This window comes from Netta rufina (genome assembly GCF_964035555.1).
Source record: "Netta rufina genome assembly, chromosome: 4".
In the NCBI taxonomy this organism is placed as follows: Eukaryota; Metazoa; Chordata; class Aves; order Anseriformes; family Anatidae; genus Netta; species Netta rufina.
In genome coordinates, this window is record NC_140127.1 from 77,069,827 (window position 1) to 77,091,654 (window position 21,828).

Sequence of the window (21,828 nt, forward strand, 5' to 3'; positions counted from 1 at the left end):
TGGGAAGGGTACTGCTGCCCTCATCGAAGCCTCTGCAGCTCAGTAGCGTACTGTTAAGATTCAAGATTGAGATGAGACTACCAGTGTCAGAGGCAAACAGGTGCTATCATTACCTTTTCTTCTGTTGGGTGCTTTGCCACCTTAGCGGTGCCTCAGGAACAGGTAGACAATAGGTGGCAATCAGACCCTGTTACTGAGCTGAGATCCTGGAGGAAACAGCTCACTCTGCTCTCCTGCTGTTGCAGTCCCTCGGGGAGTGTGCTGCCTGCACCATGCCCTTGGTCAACCGCAGCTGTTTCTCAGGAAGTGCAGGTCAGTGCTAGGATTGCTGCACACCATATGCATTATAGACCACAGGCAGTAAGGTAATGTTATATGGGAGAACTTTATTTTGAAACAGCATGTCAGAACAAAGTAAGTAGAATGTAAATGCCTGGTGGTGTACAGTATCCAGGAAGCCAAGTGAGGCTGCCCCACCTTGGCTCAGTCACACTGTATTCAGCTCCGGCTCTGGCAGTAGCAGCTGTTCTATTGCTGCACTGAAAAAACTGGGGCTCACACTTGTGCTAGCACTGGGCAGAAGCTCTCTGGAAAGCTTCAGGCTATATTCCCCATTTAATGAGTCCAAAATGTACTGACTGTGCTGGCTTGCTGAATGGCACTGTAGGTGTGGACAGGACACAGGAAGGAGTGCATCCAAGCAACAGCTGTCTGAGAGAAGAGTGCTTGGGGTCCAGCTGCAGTGAGCTCTCATGCAGGACCCAGCCAGGGCATTGCTGGTGGCTTGGCACTTGCTACAAACCCATCTGCAAGCTGGGGAGTTGGACGGTGAGACCACCATGGAAGCAGGCAAGTCATCATTGTCATTTATAATGCTGCACTGGAGGACAGCATTCTGGGCTTTACAGTGAATTCACAAGCCCTGTTTTATGCTTATTAAAACACCCTGGTGAAGCTGCTCCTGCAGGATGAGGGCAGTTTGACATTGCTTTGTACTTTTGTCTATCTGCCTGACTTCCTCACCACACTGTCTGCAGCTTTACTGCACTTGCTGACAGTAATCTGTGGTTTGTGGGCTGCACTAGCCTATTCTAAGAAACCATAATTTGAGGCATGTTGGTGATGTGTGCTGATGAGAATGGGAAATACAGGGTGTCGCAGGGGATAGCTGAATAGCAAGGGGACAAGGAGCCCCAGAGTAGCAAGCTTCCTGCAGACTGACTTAGTGACTAACAAAACCATAAAACAAGGAGGAACAAACAATGGGAAGTGACTGTCTGACCACGGACAGGCTTAGTGTCTTGCCTGACCGCTTCCGGCTCAGTGAGTAAGCCTTAGCAGCCAAGCAGAAGCCAAGCTGTAATTGCACGTGAGCAGGCGTAAGCAGTGCCATGGGGTATCTTCACTGCAGGAACTCGTCGTCCTCTTTGGGGAGAAAGGAGTACTCAGAGGAATCTCTCTTCACCACTGCTGGTCTGAACAATTGGGCAGGAGAAGGAGCCATCAGAAGGGGTGCTACTGTGGCTTTGGCTCTGCTCTGATGCTGCAATGCAGGGAGAAAAATATGAATGCACTTCATGGAAGGAGGGGCTGGCTTCTCCAACAGCTCTCAGCATGCTGTCTTTGTCTGCATGTGCCAGCTGGTCAGCACCTATCTCCCCCATAGCACAAGGATATGCTATACCCCACTCACAGCTCTACCAGCTACAAGTGAATGTTGTTGCTGCCCTATGCTGCTTTCCCTGTACTGTCAGGCTATCGGGGGTTACCCATTTCCCCTCTGCAAGAAGCAGACCAGGAGGACAAGACAGGGTCTACGTAGGCTAGTCAAAGGCAAGAGTCATACCTGCTTGGATTGATGGCGCTCTGGTCGCTGGTCCCTGTGCTGGGCCTGCTGCCTGTGCAGTGGTCTGTACAATATACTCTTCAGGTGTTTGTACAGATTGCTTTTCAGGTGCAAGGGGTTATAAGTAACTTCCACTTCCAAGCTGTTCAGGGCACTCTGCTCAGAAAGAAGAAAGAACCTGGTGGTAATGAGATATGCCAGGTGAAGGTTGCGGGCTTTTATTATCATTATCATAGTTTTTTTCTTTTTTTGGGGGGGCGTGGGGAAGAATTTTTTTTTTTGAGAGATGGATGACACTTCTTGGCATGCTGAAGCAAGATGGGCTCTTTGGTTGTGCTGCAGCCCACAAGGACTGCTCTTAGCTGTGTATAGAGCAACAGGCATCTGCAACCAGGTCTCAGTGGATTTAAGCTTTCCCTTGCAGGATACAGTCCTATCCTCCCCCATGCCTGAAATCAGACAACAAGCTGTAGCACCCAGTCTACATGTTGTTAGCCTCAATAATTCTTCAGTAGATTGCCCCTCAGTAGATATACCTCCATTTGCCCTACCAACTCCACCACATGGTGCTTGCACCTTTCCTTCACAACCAATGCCTTTTCTCTGCTGCCCTCTCAGCCTCAGAAGCTGATAGAAGTTGCCTTCCCACATAGCAGCATTGTTCCAAAGGACAAGCGTTTTTCTGTCTGTGAGGAAAACTGTAGGACATATTGGCTGCTGGGAATAAATTTTGGAAAAGTTCATCATGTTCCAGTCACCACTGGACATTTTCACAGCTGTTTCCTCCTCTGTTCATCTTCTAAGACCTATAGTGAGAGCCCTGCCCTTTCTGGCATCACCTGAAGCAGACACAGAAAACTCAGGAGAAGAATGTATGGATGCACAAGAGGAAGTGCAGAAGTCTGAAGCTACTGGAAGACATCAAGAGAGCTTTTGTGTTGATGTATCTTATGCCTAAAGCACCTGTCTGCAGTCTGCCATGTTTCCCAGGAGCACGGGAGGTAAGTATGCCTCAGTAGCATTTGCATTCCCTGTGCGTGAAGGTATTGTTGCTCAGATCCCTGCTTGTATAGCTGGGATCCTTTCCACATATTTTTGTGTAGGGCCATCAATGACTTACCTCTATAGGGCCCTGCACTCTCTCAGGATGCTCAGCAAGGAGGGCTGGGAAGACTGATGGCATCAGGAGCTCTCTTACAGCGACTGCTTTGACAAGCAGAGTGGCAGAGTCAGAAGGGACAATGATGTAGTAGGAATGCACCACGATGTTCCAGCTTGGACAAGTGTTCTGTGGATCGAGTTTGGCCAAAAGCATCCACTTCCTTTTCTAGATAGCAAACACCAAAATCAACGTGAAAAAAAGGTGCAATAGCCTCTTCCATCAGCATTTTTGCTGTATGGGTTGCTGGGCTCAGGAGCAGAGAGTCATTCATATGTATCAGAATAAGAACACTAATCTGCACTGTGGTTGAGGACAACCTGAATTTTTTCTAATCGAACGCATGACAATTCTTAAGAAAACATCCAAGTTTGATTTAAGACTTGTTAGTAATGGAAAGTCTGCCACATTCCAACCCTTGGTTAACTATTTTCACAGTTAAAAATGCTTGTCTAACTCCTTTCGTGACTTTGCACTCCAAACTGGATTTTTGATAGGCTAGAGCACCTTTAAGATTTGATGTGCTGTATCTTCTTTCCAGTGGTTGCATTGGCTGGAAGGACTTACAAGCCCAACCCTGACCCATGAGATGAAGCTGCAAATTTTGAAACATGTTTTCTGGTGAAGGCTAGATAGATCTTACTAGATGTGCACTAACAATCCCTTTCTGTGTCAATCCCTCCCCATGAGACTGCAATTTTACACTCACCAGAAGACTATGACATAGAGCATGGAAGCTATGCTGATTTAACTCCAGTTCATCCCAGTCTAGCTGCCAGCAGCTTGTGGGCTTGATGATGAAAGGCAGTCCATACAGTACAGACTCACAGACCCCTTCAGACTTCAGAGCTCTGTAAATGTATAGCTTATGTTAATGAAGCACAGCCAGCATGAAACTGCCAAGACGAGACTGCAGGGGGACGAGTGGCTCAAATGGCTATGGCAGTATCAGCTGCAATACTGCTACAAATGTCTGTAATACTGTGGCCTGCCACTATGAAACCCTGGAAAAAAAGGTCAGTTGCAGTGGAAAGAGCTGCCATCCAAGGCTTTCTTGATGATCAGCATGGAATTCAGCATCCTGCAGCATGCTGCCAGATTCCCTTGTGTCTGTGTTGTCAAGAGCATGCCATGGACCATGTCCAACCCTCATGCATTTTGAATACAAAACAGATTAGTAGTCTGGCTTCTTGGGCAATAGCTCACTCAAGCAGTTACATCCCTTCCTACGTGACTTTAGTATATTGTGGTTATCCTTCACTTAAATGGAGATGTTGTGCTCTGCTCCTGCACACAGCCAGGATCCCACCTCAAACACTACCACATAGATTTCAATACTTAAAGTTGTCCGTAGCACACTTATGCTTCATGACAGAGCTGATAGATACTACGTAGCTGAAGTGCTTTGGATGTGGGCCATTTATGCACAATTACTGAGTGCTCTTCAACTACTGACAGGCTGAGAATCATTTTAAGAAAAATTGTACAAAAAGAAGTTCAGAAATTATACAACTTTTTAAATAAAAACAAAGCTCAGAAAAGACACTAGAGAGTATCACTCTTCTTGTTATTCTCTGTGCCTACCAGCAGAGCTTGCTGATGGGAAAGCAAATAAATTCTTACCTGAAGTCATGCAGCACTGTGAAGCTTTCATTGCTTTTTTTGCATTTAGGTAGTGAGAGAACAGCAGTATCATATATGGGGCAATGGCTACAACCTACAAGACTTCACGCTGGAAGGAAACAACTGTTACATAAATAATATCTATGTTTTTACACTCAAAAGTGCTAGTGTTGTGGTAACAGTATTTTTTGACTTTGCACACCTGTCAGCACGTGTGGGATGTGCTAATCCATAACATTAAGAGATACAGGGGATGTGGGTGTCTTACAGTTGAATTTTGCTCACAAGCTCTTTGAGTCCCCAGCACTTAATATTGATATTACTGATTCCTAGTTGAAATTGCACAGGAAGAATTAAGGTTACTTCTATACGAGCCTTCCAGTTACCAAGCACAAAGAACATAACACTTACTTTACAACCTGGAGTTTATACAGCACTGTAGCTGGCCAGGCTGTCATCTGGCAGGATGAATTTGAATCAGATGTTTTCATGGTGCCATCAGCAGTCCCCAAAAGCAGAGCTGGATCAAGCAGTCTTTCCTGTAAATCACACTTCAGGCATACTAGGAGAAGGAAATTGGTTTAGACTGCTGGAAATGGCAACGTGTAGCACATGACATGCTAAAAGCACTTACATACACTTAATGTTTTCTAGCAACAGCAACTATTAAGGGAATCATATAATCATGGAATATCCTGAGTTGTAAGGTCACAACAAGAATCTTTGAGTCCCAACACTTGGCTCCATACAGGACTACCTAAAAATTAAGCCATATGTCTCCCTCTCTGGAAGAACAGCGTTAAAGCCTGTGGCAAAAGAACGCAACAAGCTTTCTCCCAAAGGAGCTACCACATGCTTGGCACATTAATGAAACAATGACTGGTTGCTAAACCCCACAGGCAAGTTCCACTTTTGGAGATGCGTGGCCAGCTGAAGAGGGAGCAGAAGCATCTTTCCCAATGCCACACAGGGTTCAGGGCCATACTATTTCCTGCCAGCTTCTCTAGCCATGTTTGTGGAGAAATCTGCTAGACTGAGGATACCAGCACTGGTATAGTAAGTTATATTGCAAGATACACGTTCCATGGCTTTCTAAAGACTTCTTGAGTGTGGGAAGGTGAAAAAACCTGACTGCTGAGAAACCTGGTTTGTCTTGCTAGCTACAGTAATACAATATATTGATTGTGAAATTCAATGTTATGATGAAGGAAAATCAACTTTTAAGAATAAAACATAATTGTCTGCACTGATCTGGAGGCTGTTATGGTAGCTACTATGTAAATAAAAAGTCACACCAAGCTTTCTGATCTGTTTGCTGTGACACCTATCTCCAACAGCCACCAGCACTGACTGCTCTATGAGCTCTGCTTCCAGTCTAGAGCTAGTCTGTGGACCACTAGCAGAAAACAAGTGTGCTTCTACTGCCAAGGCAATGTGAAGTAGCACATTAGAGCCATATTGGAGCAGCATGGAAAGGGGGGGGTGCTGGTACTGCATGTGCAGATTTCCATGGCAGCATAATACAGCTAACAGCTACTTAGGGGAAGCACTTCTATCTCCTGTAGCTTTTGGTGTTATCAGTGCTTGCCCAAGTGTGGGTTAGGAACTTGGTGTTAGGCTTTTAAAAGGAAAAACAAACCAAAACAAATATATAAATATATATATATATATTCCTTATAAATATTCCAGTGTGTTGGCAGGTCTAGCTATGTTACCTATTTCAGTTCTAAGTCAATAAATAAAAATACATGCCAAGTCACTTTGTAAGACAGCTTTTACTTAAGTGACCTTTAGCATCAAGCACAAGAAACACAATTTTAGAGCTATGTAACAGCCAGAAGGTCTCTGGCTCTCAGTATGTAAGGCCCCTTTACTTTGATCCAGTGGCTATAAAGTCACATGCTCTTCAAAGCACATCTTAGCTGCAGAATGGAAATGGACTATAGCATCAGCAGCCACAGTACACAACGACTTAGACACATTCTAAGGAGATGGCCCCTCAGACTCAGACAACAGAAACTTCAGACATCTTTCAGTGTCACCCAGAGGCCTTACTTGAATCTCAATATGTAGGGGAACATGCCCAGGACAGGCCTGGGTAATCATTAAGGTTGTGGGAGTCAGGATCCCCTGCAGAGAGGGAGAAAAAATTAAATACTTAGGGTGGTCTTGGGTGCAGTGGCATAGCTGGAGCCTCCTGATGGAAGGAGGAGATGGAGGTGTTCTCTCTCTGAGCCACAGTCATGAAGCCATGTTTTAAACAGCATCTCCAAGCTGATGACATTGTCCTCTATGGTTTGCAGATCAATGTCCATTCCAAGGATTGCAATGTCTGCAGGGAAAAATGGTGAAAATATTTTCAGCAATAGAAAAGAACATTCTGCATTTTCCACTACACTATACCCCATTAGTTCCTCAAATGCTTTCACAAAGGAGGTGCTTCAAAAGCCATTACCGTGCAAATCATAACACAGAACTGTGACACCTGCCCTCTTAGAAGAACTTTGCTATAAGCTGAGCTGCTCCACAGGTCAAATCAGCAACTGTCTTCATCACTGGGGCAGATGCAATTGCTACTACCATCTTCAGAGGAGTAGATGTGACACATTATCTGCTGGAGTAAGTGGTTATCTTAGCACTGACCTTAGGGACTTTTCTTTAAAGTTTAAACCATTTGCTCCTTTTCAACAAGCAAGGGACACTGGATGCATGATGTTATGACAAATCAGAGAAACTGCAAAACAGAAATGCTATTGAAATGGAGTACTTTGTAGCAGTGATGGAAAAGTACTACTCCTCATATAGAAGATGAATGTTACTTTGCAATATGGACCCACAACAAAATTGCTAAACACCCTCAATGCATACTTAAAGAAGCAGCTAGTCACAATCCTGACAAGAACAGAAGCAAAACTTGACCTGGACCTGCACAACACAGAAGACATGGTTCAACACATTACTGTTGAAGTACTGGTTGGTAACAACAATCATACAGCAGAACATCCATGTCGGTAAAACAACAGGCAAAGCTATCCACCATGGTTACTTTCATTTCAAATAAGAGAAATGCATAAAATTATGAGGTTTGTTCAAAATAAATTAAAAGAAGTTAAAAATACCTAGCAAGTATTTAAGCCACCATGATGAAGGTGCAGAGCAAATATATATGATCTCTTCACAACATTTAGAAATGGGCAAATGTAGGCTGGACAGCAGAGTCAGGAACTTCATAAACAATATGAAACCCCTCAATATAAATTAAATAAATAAATAAATAAAACCCTTAACTGTCTAGGTAATAGCTGAAATGAGGAGGTGGCATACAGTCTAGCAGATAAAATAAATTTTAAAAATGATAAAAAATAAAATAGGTGAAAGTGGGAAAAAATAGAATCTGATGAACAATTTGCAAAATGCATAAGACGTATAATATGGGTGTTTACAAACACAGGAGAAACAGTGTGTTTACATTACTCGGGTCACCATACAACTGACAATGAATGCATAGCAGAAATAGCTTTTTTGTTTGTTTGGTTGGTTTCCCAAATGTGTTCACCAGTTCAGCTGGAGACTAAAATGCAGTGCTATATTCATCTGCAATGAGAAATCTTTTCTTTATGCCTTAGTATTTATAGGTTGCAAACATGATACTATGCATCCTCTCCTCCATTAAAATAAATTAAAAAAAAAAAAAAAAAAGAAAGGGAGAGAGAAATTCATTAATCTCCCTCTAGATGGCAAATAATCTAAAAGAGACTGTAATCTTCAAATGGTCTGCGACTTGCAATTTGTTGTTTGTCCATCAGAGTAGGATGGCCTAACAATTGTTTCTCCTTGCAGCCTTGAGGAAGTCATTGAGCTCAGGTAGGCTGTACTTCTGCAACAAAGTAGAATCAACTCCTACCCACCACTGTCCTTGCTACTGAAAGCCTTTCCTTCTTAAAGTCTGGTCTGACTGTCCTTGGTTTCAGGCACATTGAATTCCTTTTTTTTTTTTTTATTTAATAATTTTATTTTTTTATTGCAGTTCTTTTCAAATATAGCTTAAGACTATCATCATGCCTTATCCCAGTCTTCTCTGATGCTTATGGGAATTCAAGTTCCTCTCTCTTGGATCAATGGTGGAGAATACTCTGGTGAAAGGGAATTCCCTGTTTTTCTCTGAAGACAGGGCCTCATGAACAGAACTATTACTGTTGTCAGGCTCTTGTCCTGATGCTAGGATCCTTGTTCTTTTTTCTCTGCAGAATGCACCTGGAGACCTTGCTGGCTGTATTTCAGCTGTGATGAACTCTCTAGATTTTTAGATGTAAGTGTCTCTCTGGGATACGCACTTACATATTAATGCAGATGGCATTAGTAGTTCAAAAGACGAAGCACCAGGAAATGCACATAATTTACTTTAACAAATGCTTTATACATAAGTGACAAGGGGAATTAGCTGTGTTTTGAGTGACAGTGTTTTGCAGCTGGTAAATGTTTTAGTTATTTCCTCAGTAAATATTTTCCTATTTTTTAATTTTCTCTAATAGATATGTAGCCACTTATACATCTTAAGTCAACACAATACATGGCAATTGTAAAAAGAAACTCATTGGATTCACTGGTGTCCAAAGGAAGATTGTGTTGGGATGCTGATGCCTGCTGTGTGATGGCTCTAGGAATCCCTGAACACCAGGTATACAAAACCATTTATTGGTTGTCAGTCTGCAGAGCATATAGAAAAAGGTTCCCTTGGGCTTGTAGAAGATGGATTATGTTCATTAAAAATGTATCAGTGCTTCATCTCCAATGTGTGTATTTTTCTTTTCCCGAAAGACAGATAGGGCCAGCATCGATATGACATAATATTAACCATCATTTGCAAATGGTTTAGCAATACCCAGGCGCTCTAAGTGTTCACAATGGGGTAGGGACAAGACAGACATAGTGATATTTACTGTGAAATCCATTAGAGGCCAGTCCACTGCATCCTACTTATTACAAGTACACACTATTCCCTCTACAAAAGCTTTATGTATTGGTCTCTTTATCAGACTTATATCGTGGTCTCTGCTTCAGCCTGCAGTCTGCCAAGCCCTAATGTTTCACCATTAAGGAAATACCATAGATTTACTCTATTCCACAGAGGAGTGGCTTTGCGGTTTGAAAAACCAATCCTTACTGCTTGTCACATGGTCTCTGTCTAGAAATTCACACTCCTAGAGAGGTTGCTGTTGTAAGGAAAATAAAAACAGCAAGCATTTTTCATCCAAGACAGGCTGTTCTTCATCTTCCAAGCTATTCTAAGACTTGCTAACCACGGGGCCTCAAAATATAGCTCTTTTCTACCTGCGTTAACCTTGAAATGAGCCTATGAAAGTGGATATCCTGATTCTGCCTTTCTTCTTTCAGTGCTATAGGAAATTGTAACTGTATGTTGCTTTACCTGTTAGGGCAAATGAGAGAGGAAAATTTCTAGCTGAGAGTAAAAGCTCAAAAATCAGGTGCTTTCTCACAATGCAGAGTTAGCCTCTCCAAATCTTCTAGGATTTGGAAGAAGCAATTTGTGAGAGTAAAATAACACAGACCACATTCACTAATGGCCCAGTAGGAACCCTTGCAGTGGATTAGAATCTCACTGTAGTATATGCAGTACAATCAAGGCAACAGGATGATATATGTCTTGAAGAGTTTACAGCCCTACAGAAGATCCAAATGAAGAAAGCAGGGTAATACCATATATTCCATGGGACTCTATCATGGAAATACTAGTTTCCCACTGGATTGTTCATAAATGCATCTTGAAACCATGGTATACAAATCCAAGATAATACACTAATGTCCAGACAGGTGTCACAGCTGTTATGTCCTTAATGACTAAACTTCCAGCTTTCTGTCTGCACCTTCCCCAGTGTAATTGTCTGTCTTGATGACAATAGTCAGCAGCATATTCAACACTATATGTATTTATTTCTTGCATACATAAAAAAAAATCCAGCCCAGACCAGATATTTGACAAGCCCAGCTTAATGAGGCTGCTTCTGTGAACCTGGCATTCACCACAGACAACTGTTTCATAGCAACAGAAAATTAGAATTTCATAGTCTGAAATTCAATGTATTGTATCTCCATTTATTTTTTTCACTCCATTTATTGGGCAAAAGGGCTACACAACTTTACTTTAGACAATAGAGAGGGGTTTTGCATGTTCTAAAGCAGTTTTGTGACTAAGAGGCACACAGCATCTTCTGTTTTGTAGTGTCTAGCTTTCCAAAGCCTCTCTGTAGGGTTCTGTGGAACACCAGCACAATGCAAAGTCCTGATAATAATCCTCCTCGTCCGAGAAGTCAGCATTTGCAGCTACCTAAAATGCTGCCCTCTTCCCATATGGACTAGATCAGTGTTTGTAAAGAACACCTCAGCCTCAGAGCTGTAGGCAACAGCTCTTTCCAAAATCGTTTTGTAATTTGCAGATCAGGTGCTGTTGGTGCTCTGACGTCCTGAATTAATTCTAAAATCATGTCAGTGTGACAGAACCCTGATCCTCTTCCTTATGATTCAGCGACAGCAGTGCTGCTCAGGAAGAAAAACAGCTGTATCCTCAGGGCAGCAGGGAGGAACACTCTCCCTGAGCCCTCTGTTTTAAAACAGGCAGAGTCCAGAATAACCACCTATGCCTTACTGAGGGAGACAGTCCCTTCTGGGCAGGAAGCTTTCAGCACGTAGTAACAGTGCTTGATTATAGAGTTCAGAGTTGGATTAAGCCTGGCCAGCAGCTTACTAGGAGGAGAGGTGGCAAAGAGAGCAACTGTCACCTGTGGCAAAATGCAACCAGTATGTGCTGTGCTGCAAATAAGAGAAAACCAGTGCAAGCTCCTGCTATTTAGCAGTCACTTTATCAGCCTTCATAAAGAGCTGAAATAACTGAGCAGATTTTAAAGTCAGGTAAAATGAAATACAGAAATGAAAACTGCAGTTAGAGCAGCATTGTGTTGTACAGGCTTCTGCACTAAACTATTGTGGTATAGGACTTCTGTTCACCGCCTGGCTGATTTATGTAGAGACTGTTCAGAATCATTTCCTATGAAACAAAAAGACTCAAAAGAGAAGCTATTAGGAATTCCTGGTTTTGAATTTCTCATTACTATAGCTTAAATTCTCACTGCTGAAAGCACACAGATTGGTGCAGAAGTTTTTTTAGAGATAAGGCCAGGAAAAATATCATTCAGGTTCTGGGGTGTACTTACTCAGGACCAAAAGGAATCTGTGATCTACCTAAAACAGTCTCAACCCCTACTCTGACAAGTGTCTAGAAATTTGCTACTGCAACCAGGAATAAAGGAAGAGGAGCTAGAGACAGGTAAGGAGACAACATCCAATATGGTCTGTCATGCTGTAAAAAAATACTGCCATTGCTAGTAACAGACCTTACCCTAACTTTGCAAAGAATAGTGACTCAGGTTTATCGAACTTGTGAGAACCTGTCACATGAACTGAGGCTTGGTATCATGTGTGTCTTGTTAGTGTGGAGTTTGAGTGTGAGATAACAGCAATGGTTTTTAAAATGGAGAAAAACATTGAAAAAAAATATTAAAAAATTGAAAAACATGGACAGTAGGGCTTTAAGGAACTTACTGATAGGCACTTTTACTGGTTACAGAGGATGTATAACCTTAAGAGATCAGGAAAAGATGACCTAAGCACAGAAAAAAAGCAGCAGCAGCTAAGCAAGAATAATAACAGTAACAAAAACAGCTAATCATAGAATCACAGAATCATAGAATCATAGAATATCCCAAGCGGGAAGGAACCCACAGGGATCTTCGAGTCCAACTCCTGGTTCCATACAGATCTACCCCAGAATTCAGACCATATGACTAAGAGCACAGTCCAAATGCCTCTTAAACTGACAGGCTTGGTGCCATGACTATATCCCTGGGGAGCCTGTTCCAGTGCGTGACCACCCTCTCGGTGAAGAACCTTTTCCTGATATCCAGCCTGAACCTCCCCGTCACAGCTTGACACCATTCCCTCTGGTCCTGTCACTGGTCAATAAAGAGAACAGATTGCTGCTTGCCCCTCCACTCCCCCTTGTGAGGAAGCTGTAGGCCACGATGAGGTCTCCCCTCAGCCTCCTCTTTTCCAGGTGGAAGAGGCCAAGTGACCTCAGCCGCTCCTCATACGTCTTCCCCTCTAGGCCTTTCACCATCTTTGTAGCCCTTTGGACAATCTCCAATAGTTTCACATCCTTTTTTGTACTGTGGTGCCCAAAATTGCACACAGTACTCGAGGTGAGGCTGCACCAGCACAGAGTAGAGTGGGAGAGTAAGTGCACAACTTGGTCTGGAAGAGTAACTCTTCCTAGTGCAGAGGAATATGTAGTCTAGGGGCAAAACAAAAGGTTAGTGTTTACCATTATGACTGTCTGAGTGTGTGCTATCCCCACAAACTCTGGGGAGGCATTTATTCTCTTTAATTCCTCAATAAAGCTGTATTGCACATGAAATCATTTTTTGGTAATACCGAGAGATGAAATAGTGTGTGAAGTCCTATGCTAAGTCTGCCCAAATGTGATAATGCTTCCAGATAAGTGTTGTAGTACAAGTGTCTTGCTGTTTTCCGTTTCAGTAGTTCCCACTGAAGTGAGTGAAATTAAATGATAGAAAAAATAGTAGATATTGGACAAAACCAAGAAGTAGTGGTTGTCCTGCTGTCCAAAACCACGATTTTTCCAAGTCCCTTGTTTGTCTTATACTCACCATTGCTGCTGGGCTCTTCTGCTAGCATACACTGTTCCACATCCTCAGGCTCCAAAAAGCCTCTCTTCGAAACCTCAATGACTTGTATTCTTCTCAGACTCACAAGGTCTACATCCTTTAACTTCTTTTCCAGATGCTTTACCATTTCTTTTCCTGACTGGCTTGTCAAAATTATGATCTGAAACACAAATTACAGACTGTAAGAGCTGCCTCTGACCCTAATCCTCTGTTGCAGCAATGATGCTGAGCTGCTCTCTGAATAGCACAAAGGAGAGAAATGTATAATCTATTCAAAAGCAGACTTAAAAGCGTAGATTTTTGAGCCTTAGCTCTTTTGTAAGCCAATATAGTATATTCAGAGGTTTGCTGTGGGAACATCAACAGTATTTGTGCTGTTGTTGGAAGAATATGGAACAACCAACAGCTGCCTTATAGAATATACTTTGCACTTAAGGGCAGTGAGTCAACGTATGTATAGAAGTGCTTCTGCCTGAGTTCTTCTGAAGGAAAGCACCACTTCCCACTCCTGCATCAGTTATAGTTCAAGATTAAATCTGTCTGTCTCACTTGAAGGCTGGATGTGAATTATTAATATATAATAATATATGTGTGTATGTGTGTGTGAATATAGTCTATCCTAAAGGTGTTTCCATAGTAAAGTATAACTTCTCCATCTAAATGTATCTCTGGTGTTTGGCTCTGAGGTATTAAGAGTGAAGTAAGGCTTACGATCTCCTTTTAGGAATTACTGGAAAAGGTTAACAAGGACTGTTCTTGAAGTAGGGGGTGCTGGACTTTCTGCAAGAGACTATTATCATCTGTGGAGATATAGACAGAGCATTTGCTATACTGATGCACAATTATTTATTCAAAAGAACGGATGCATCTCATCTGTAGCTTATCACCTCCCATTTACCCTTTTCACAACCTGATTCACATTAGCACATGCCAGTCAGAGAGCAGGAGAAATATATTACCACATACAAAAGCTGAGATAGCTACTGTAACTTATCTTCCTATTACTACAGCTCCTCAATATAATCTCTGAATACCATTATACTTCTCAATCTGACCAGACTGGACATTGGGAAAAGGCTTTTCACCAACGGGGTGGTTGGGCACTGGAACAGGCTCCCCAGGGAAGTGGTCACAGCACCAAGCCTGTTGGAGTTCAATAAGTGTTTGGACAATGCTCTCAGACACATGGTCTGATTTTTTTTTATTTTTTTTTTGTGGGGGGGAGGGACGAGTGGTCCTTTGGGGACCCAGGAATTGGACTTGATGATTCCTGTGGGTCTCTTCCAACTCGGATATTCTATGATGCTGTGCAAAAGAATGGTCTGCTGGAGACTTGAAAAGTACTATTCATCTTAATGCATGCTCACTGTGTTCCCTGTTCCATAGCTGCTGCTGAGACTTGGCCCCACTGATGCTGCTGGTTTTTTTTCCCCTCTGAAGTGAGGATTATTCCAAAGAGTACGCATTTTCAATAGTTTTTATAAAATGTTTGGGTTTTGTATGACTGTGGTTTGTAACAAAGTCTACCTCCTATGCCTACTAGCCAGCTAGAAATATTCTTCCCTCTATGTGGTTTTACTGTTGGGAAAAGGCACATTGCCTGAAGACTGCATCTGATTTGTACATGCAAGTTGCTAGTGGTGCTCTTGTGCTACAAATGCTGGCCATCATGGTCCCACACTAAAGAAACTATACTTCTAACATAACCATAACATCTCCTTAAGCACCTCACCTTCCTGCTAGGAGTTCACATGCAAGCATACAGGATCACCAGTATCTATCCATACCCCTGTCCTCTCCCTAAAGCAGCAGCAGGCCACAGGGCAGCAGGGGGGTGGTGTAGCACAGCAGGCAGCCTGGTGCAGCTGCACTCTGGTGAATCCCATCAGAACCTGTAGACTTACATACATCCAGCTGGAGCAGCAAATCATGCACAAGTTTTGGATTTTCTCCTTACAGAGGTGAACAACATCCCTGCAGTCCTCCCACGTTACCTGACCTTGCTTCCAGCAACCATACACTTTCTTTTTATGCCTAAGCTTTAGAAGAAGATCCCTGCTTAGCCAAGCTGGCCTTCTACCCCTCCTGCTTGACTTCCACATTTTGGAATTGCCTGTTCCTGTACTTTTAAGAGGTGGCATTTAAAAAGTGACAACCACTGGTGTACCCTAAAGTCTTCAAAAGCAGATGCCTGGGGGATTTTACTAACTAGTTCCCTGAGCAGCCTGAAGTCTGCTCTCCCCATATCCAGGGTTGAAATTTTGGTGGCAGCCTTCCTCCTATCACCAAAAATTTTAAACTCAACTATTTCATGGGCACTATGACCAATTTGACTGCCAATCACCACTTTACCCACTAGACCCTCTCAGTTTACAAGCAACAAATCTTGGAGGATGCCTTTCCTAGTAGGCTCCCTTATTACCCGTACCAAGAAGTCATCATCAGCTTATCTTATCAATGTATATAACTACCTGAAGTGAGGGTGCAAAGAGGACAGAGCTATCTCTGCTTGAGCCAGTCTTAAATGCTTGGAAAATAAATTCATTTTTCTATATTTTAAAGTAAGTCGTTCTCCATAAATATCTCAAACCCAAATTTATTTCTTATCCATGAGCATCCAGAGATTGCAACATGGGTATTTTGGTGGGCTTAATTACTCTTTCCCTCCCATGGTCTTTAGATATTACACAGACTATCATCTTAATGCGTCAACAAGTGGCAAAGTCACAAGTCTGATAGATGGCTCCTACCATCTTCCCAATGTTTTCTTACCTCAACAGAACTATTTGTTGAGCCTCCTACCACTGTGTGTCTGCTGTATTGCTTGAACTGCTGCAATCCATCTTGCACAGCCTGTACCACTCCATCTCCCCCCTGCGGGAAACAGCCTTCTCTTGGTAGTGAACGGAGCTCTGAAATGCAGGCTTGAACTCGTGCAAAGCTTTCCTTCAGTTGCTGAAAAACAATATTCAATGAAATTGAAACACAAAGAATGTCAACCATAATATGAAATATTTTTCCATAATTTGGAATGAGGCCTTTGAATTCACAGCAGTGAGATAAGACATGGCCCAGGAGCTTTTTACTAGTCATAAAGCCATGAACAGTGATACGAATTGACCCCTGGCCATATCACCATTGTCATACCCATACTCCATCACTCATCAGGCTGTGTACCTCTGGGACCTGCACACTGGAGAGCTTGAAGTCAAACTGCATTGTCAGGTCAAAAAGGGGGTCCACAGACTAATGGGTAATGGGTCCATAATCTGATAGCAAGGAGAATAACTTCAAACATATCCTTCATCATTCTTAATACAGCAGCTGTGGAACTGGGGGGCACAAGGAGAAAGAACAGCAGAAAGTGCTTGGGCTGGGTTACTCCTCCAAAACAGCCTCTCCTTTTGAGACTGAGCTAGTGGGCTGCTGGTCAGACCCAGTAAGGCATTTCTTGTGCTCTTGTAATGCTCTTTTAGAATATGCACCACAGTAATAATACTCAGAGCAAATGCTGATGGAAGGTCTGTGGACCCTCCTGCTTCAAAAATGAGATACCAGAGCAAGTATTAGAAAAGAAAAGTTATTCTATAATTGTCATTTGAAAACATTTTACTCTTTCATGGAACAACTACTACTCTATAATGGCTGCCCAAGGACAGCTGGTCTGACTCATTATAGCAAGATGAACATTACAAATGCACAGTTTATTAACCTGATGAGTTCCACAGTGCTTCTTTGTGTCAGTCTCATGTACTGCAGGATATTGGGCCATATTCTCACTGTCTGCTATTGTGATTTAGATTACTTATAGTCCAGGGCTACCAAACCCATATATCACATATGTTGCTCATCACTTCCTTGAAGCTGGTATCATTTTATACTGATCACCTAAATCTGTAGAAAGCAGTCTGAAAATGAACCAGGCTGGCCACAATTCTGGTAGGCCCCTTACACTCTGTTTCCCTGAGCCATATTAGTTAAAGCTACCTAGTAGCTGTTACCAAGCCATGTCCTTGCTTTAGCATAGATGTGACAAAGCAAGAGCGCACCCAGGATCCAAAGGTGTGTGGAACATAGCTAGCCTAGCATTTACACACGTCAGCTCACCTGGGCTCAAGAACTCAAAGTTGACAAATAACCAGCAAGCAACCTGGCAAATTATGGCCACAGGGAAAACTACCAATGAACTGTAGCAAATCTGTTTGAAGCAATATAAAACGGTACTGCCAGAAGTCACTTTCCTCACAGAAGAGGCAACAGCTGAACGAATGCTTCATTTGCTTTAGAAACTTGGCACTGATTCATTAAGCAGCTCCTGAGCAGCCATGGTTTACAGCATGGCCTTTTAGGGTGACTGAGTTACGAACCAGGTAGGCTGAAGCTTGTCACAGGCAGCTCGGATGGCTCTGCAAACAAGGTGAGGCAGAAAGATGGGACAGCCCAAACCTCTCGTCAGAATGGTGATGAGCAGTTTTAAGGAAAGTCACCACACTTTATACTGACTGTATTCCACAGTGGGAGAAATGTCTGGCCCATTATCTCAGTTCTCCTGTGAGGCTGGGAACCTTATGTACATGCACAGAGCCATGATGCTCTTCAGAGTGCTATAGCAAAACTCCCTACAGTTCAGATGCTTGCCCTCAATCCCAAGAGGCAGTTGCAGCTCACAGAGATGTAAACCATCTGTCCCAGGTCACGTATTGCTCCTCAGTGGCAGAACAGGGCTCAGCATGTGCTACAGGGCAGCCAAAAGCCCAGTTAACTACCTGTGTGTCTTGGAACTGGCACCGGCAGAGTTGCATTTTCTGTTGCATGCATACAGCTGCTTTAAATATTAACTTAGGCTGGTCTATGCAAGCTGCAGTTTCAACTCTGGAATGTACTTGAGACATCCCTGCTGCCCATCTCCAGGGAAAAAGAGTAGGAAGATATGGTTTAATGGAGGACTTGTTAGTGTTAGGTTGGACTTGGTGACTTGTTGGACTTGGAGGACTTGTTAGTCAGAGGTTGGATTAGGTGATCTTGGAGGTCTCTTCCAACCTAGATGATTCTGTGATTCTGTGAAAATTGCCCATCAGTTGGAGGTGATCTCAGTCCTTACCCACTTACACATTTAAAGTTTCTGTCCCTTTAATGTTCACTCCGCCTCTTGTCACCATCTGTTGTTCTCCATTGTTATTTATTTTATTGCTAGTTTCCCTTTCTTTGGCATCACCTCTCCCTTTCCAGGGAAGCTCTTTGGAGTGCTTAGAGTTAGGCCATTAGAGGAGATCAGTAGGAATGCAGACTCTAAACTCGTGCCTGGGGAAGACTGAAAAAAGGGCAACCATACATGACACTTCCTCATGTACTCTCCCAGCCTCTGTTTTTAGCTCTGGGGGTTTCCTGACCTCATATGATTTGTCTAATAAGCAACCTCCAATATATATCTATCTTGGTTTCTCACTGAGAACTATCAAGTTATTCTCTAGCTAGATCAGAAAATTAAAGTGATAAACATGCATTATTGACACATGGGTACATTCAGAAGTACAGAAAAAGTGAAGGAGCACTAGTATTTCTGGAGAAGGGTGAAATGGAATAGATGTTTAGCAGACAGAGATATAAAATTGGTCCTGTTCTGAGAAGCTACAGAGGACTAGAAATCATTTATAACAAAATGAAAAAAAAGGTCCATCAAAGATTGCCATCCTCCTATACTTTAATGTCCCTAAAAGGGAAAAAAACAGTTCTGAAAAACAGCCCTCAGTACATCAGCAGATGTTTGAATAGAGATGGCTTAGTAGGCAGAACACCCAGGCAAAACTGGAGGGCTGTGCCTATCAACATGGCATGTGGTATTGGCCCAAGTCTTTGGGTGAATCACAGAATCACAGAATTTCTAGGTTGGAAGAGACCTCAAGATCATCGAGTCCAACCTCTGACCTAACGCTAACAGTCCCCACTAAACTATATCCCTAAGCTCTACATCTAAACGTCTTTTGAAGACTTCCAGGGATGGTGACTCCACCACTTCCCTGGGCAGCCTGTTCCAATGCCTCACAACCCTTTCAGTAAAGAAGTTCTTCCTAACATCTAACCTAAAACTCCCCTGGCTCAACTTAAGCCCATTCCCCCTCGTCCTGTCACCAGGCACGTGGGAGAACACGCCAACCCCCACCTCGCTACAGCCTCCTTTGAGGTACCTGTAGAGAGCGAGTGAGATCTGCATGAGCTTGGGCACACACTTTGCAGGCTTGGACAAGTCTCAGAAAAACACATTATGGCAAAAGAGTTGATGTGATTACCAATCAAGCAAACAGGAGGAGGGGATACTTTTTAGCTCTCTTTACAGCATTGCTGAGACTGGTATTGGAATGCAGCATCCATCTCAGTGACCATATTTTGAATCAACTTTGAAAAAGACAGAAGAGTGAATACAGGGAAGGGCTTGGAAGTTATTAAGGGACTGTAAAAATGCCTTGCAGTTAGACTCATATTTTTTTCTCTTTCATTTACCAGCTAGAAGATTACAGGGGAACCTAATTATCTCTAGAGGAAGAAAAAGCAAGATATAAGCAGGTTTTTCAGTCAAGCCAAAAGAGGAAATATATGAACAAATCCCTGGAAGCTAAAGCCAATAAATATAAATTAGAAGCTGGCTGCAAGTTTCGCAATGACAATGATTAACCAGTGAAAGAAATTATCAACAGAAGTAGATTATTCTCCATCTTGTAATATCTTCAGATAAAAACTTCATGTCTTTCTGGAGAAAATGCTTTAGCGAAGTATGGCTATTTTAGTGAAATATAATAGCCTATACAATAGGCAGGGTTCCTCTGTCTTAAAAACAAAACAAAACAAAACAACAAACACCTATGATTATCAGAATGAGTTGTTTTTTACATAAAAAGACAATCTATCATAAGCAGCAGAAGATTCACATGATTCATACGAGGGCAAGTGGGGGGATTGTGTCAGTTGTACTCTAGTGATTCATGATTACTGAATGAGATCTGAGTTTGTTTTCAGCCAGCACAGGTTGGAACAGTGTCAGCACTCCCCTAGTAAATAAAAAAGCAGGTGTTTGGCCCTAAACACATACAAATTAACTTGGACAAAAGGCAAAATCACAGAAAACAGGCCTGGAACAAGTTGTGATACAGAATGCCTAGTCCATCCCATATTTCCATGCCAGAATGGATTATATCTAAACTCATCCTAAGAAGTGTCTGTTCTTAAAGACCCTAATCAGAGTGGTTTCACAATCTCCCCAGTAAATGTTCTCTGGTGTCATCTTAGTTATCTTGTCATGTTCTCTATAACCCATTATGCAAAATGAACAATGCCATTTAATACAGTCTCCTTGCAGATCCCATTTTCTAAATTCATTGTTAGCGTTGGCCTTTGATTATTTTTTTTCCAGTTGGCGTCTGCCTCTCTTGAGATGTGAAAACTTGACAAAATATTTCAGAATGTTTTTACCATTGCTGAATAAAGTGGAAGGGTTAATACTGGGTGTTCATACTACCTTACATAAATGAGAGTGGTTAGTATGACCGCAGTAGGATGACTTCTTAGATTCACATGAACTTTATGATGCTTTCCAAACCCAAACTTTTATTGTAGAGCTGCTACTAATTCTCCGTCTGTGTTTATTCTGCAGCATATCCCTATGTGAATGAAGCACTTGTTCTTATTGACTTAGATCAGGATATTTCTCAAATTTGGCAAAAATACTTTGAATTCTGATCCTTTCCCCTTAAAGGTCTGGAACAGCCCCCAAAGTGGTAATATTTGTATAATCAACTGGTATACAGGCAATTTCACCATCCAAATTATTGCAGGTGAAGAGTTGTGATTGGTAAGTATGAAGCAGCACAGACAGTGCAGGAAGTAGCATATGGGAGAGTGCAACAGATGGTACAGAAAGGAACAGTACAAAACCTAATTTATGCACATGAGCAACTTCACAGATCAAAAACATGAACCTTCTCCTTTTAAACACCATTCTCTCATAAAACTCACTTCTTCCATGGAGTCTAACAGGCTTTGCTCTTTGAGAATGATTATTTTTTTAAATATAAATTTGTAGGAAATCATAACTTCCTTTACTGAACTGCAACAACATATTGCATTCATGTTTGCTACATCCCAAGAGACATAATTTCACACCTACCACAAAGGGAAGCAAACATTCCTGCTGGTTCTGTACCACATAGATGCTAAGAAGGGGAACACGGCAGGGACCTGTCAATCTGCATGCCAAACTGAGTGTGTTTTCCAGAGCTTCAGAGAGTACAGAACAAGTGTTGTCCCAGGAAGCTGATGTGACATCCACAATGAGAATCCGTGATGGCTGCTGGCAGTGTGCTTTAGTATCAGGAAATGTTTTCCGTGTTTCTGAGAATAATTTTCTGGAATTCATGACTTCTGTACATAGGTAGTAGACATCCAGTTAC

The 21,828-nt window shown here is 42.4% G+C and overlaps 1 protein-coding gene across 1 annotated transcript; it reads right to left on the minus strand.

Moving 5' to 3' along the window:
* Nucleotides 1-1,840: 1,840 nt before the first annotated feature.
* On the minus strand, nucleotides 1,841-21,824 carry M1AP (meiosis 1 associated protein; the record flags this gene model as incomplete). The annotated part of the gene is made up of 8 exons (XM_084286569.1): nucleotides 1,841-2,002; nucleotides 2,967-3,173; nucleotides 3,715-3,856; nucleotides 5,040-5,190; nucleotides 6,787-6,960; nucleotides 13,370-13,547; nucleotides 16,160-16,342; nucleotides 21,546-21,824. Coding segments are annotated over 8 exons (1,476 nt in total), but the record flags the coding sequence as incomplete, so codon positions are not given.
* Nucleotides 21,825-21,828: the final 4 nt, after the last annotated feature.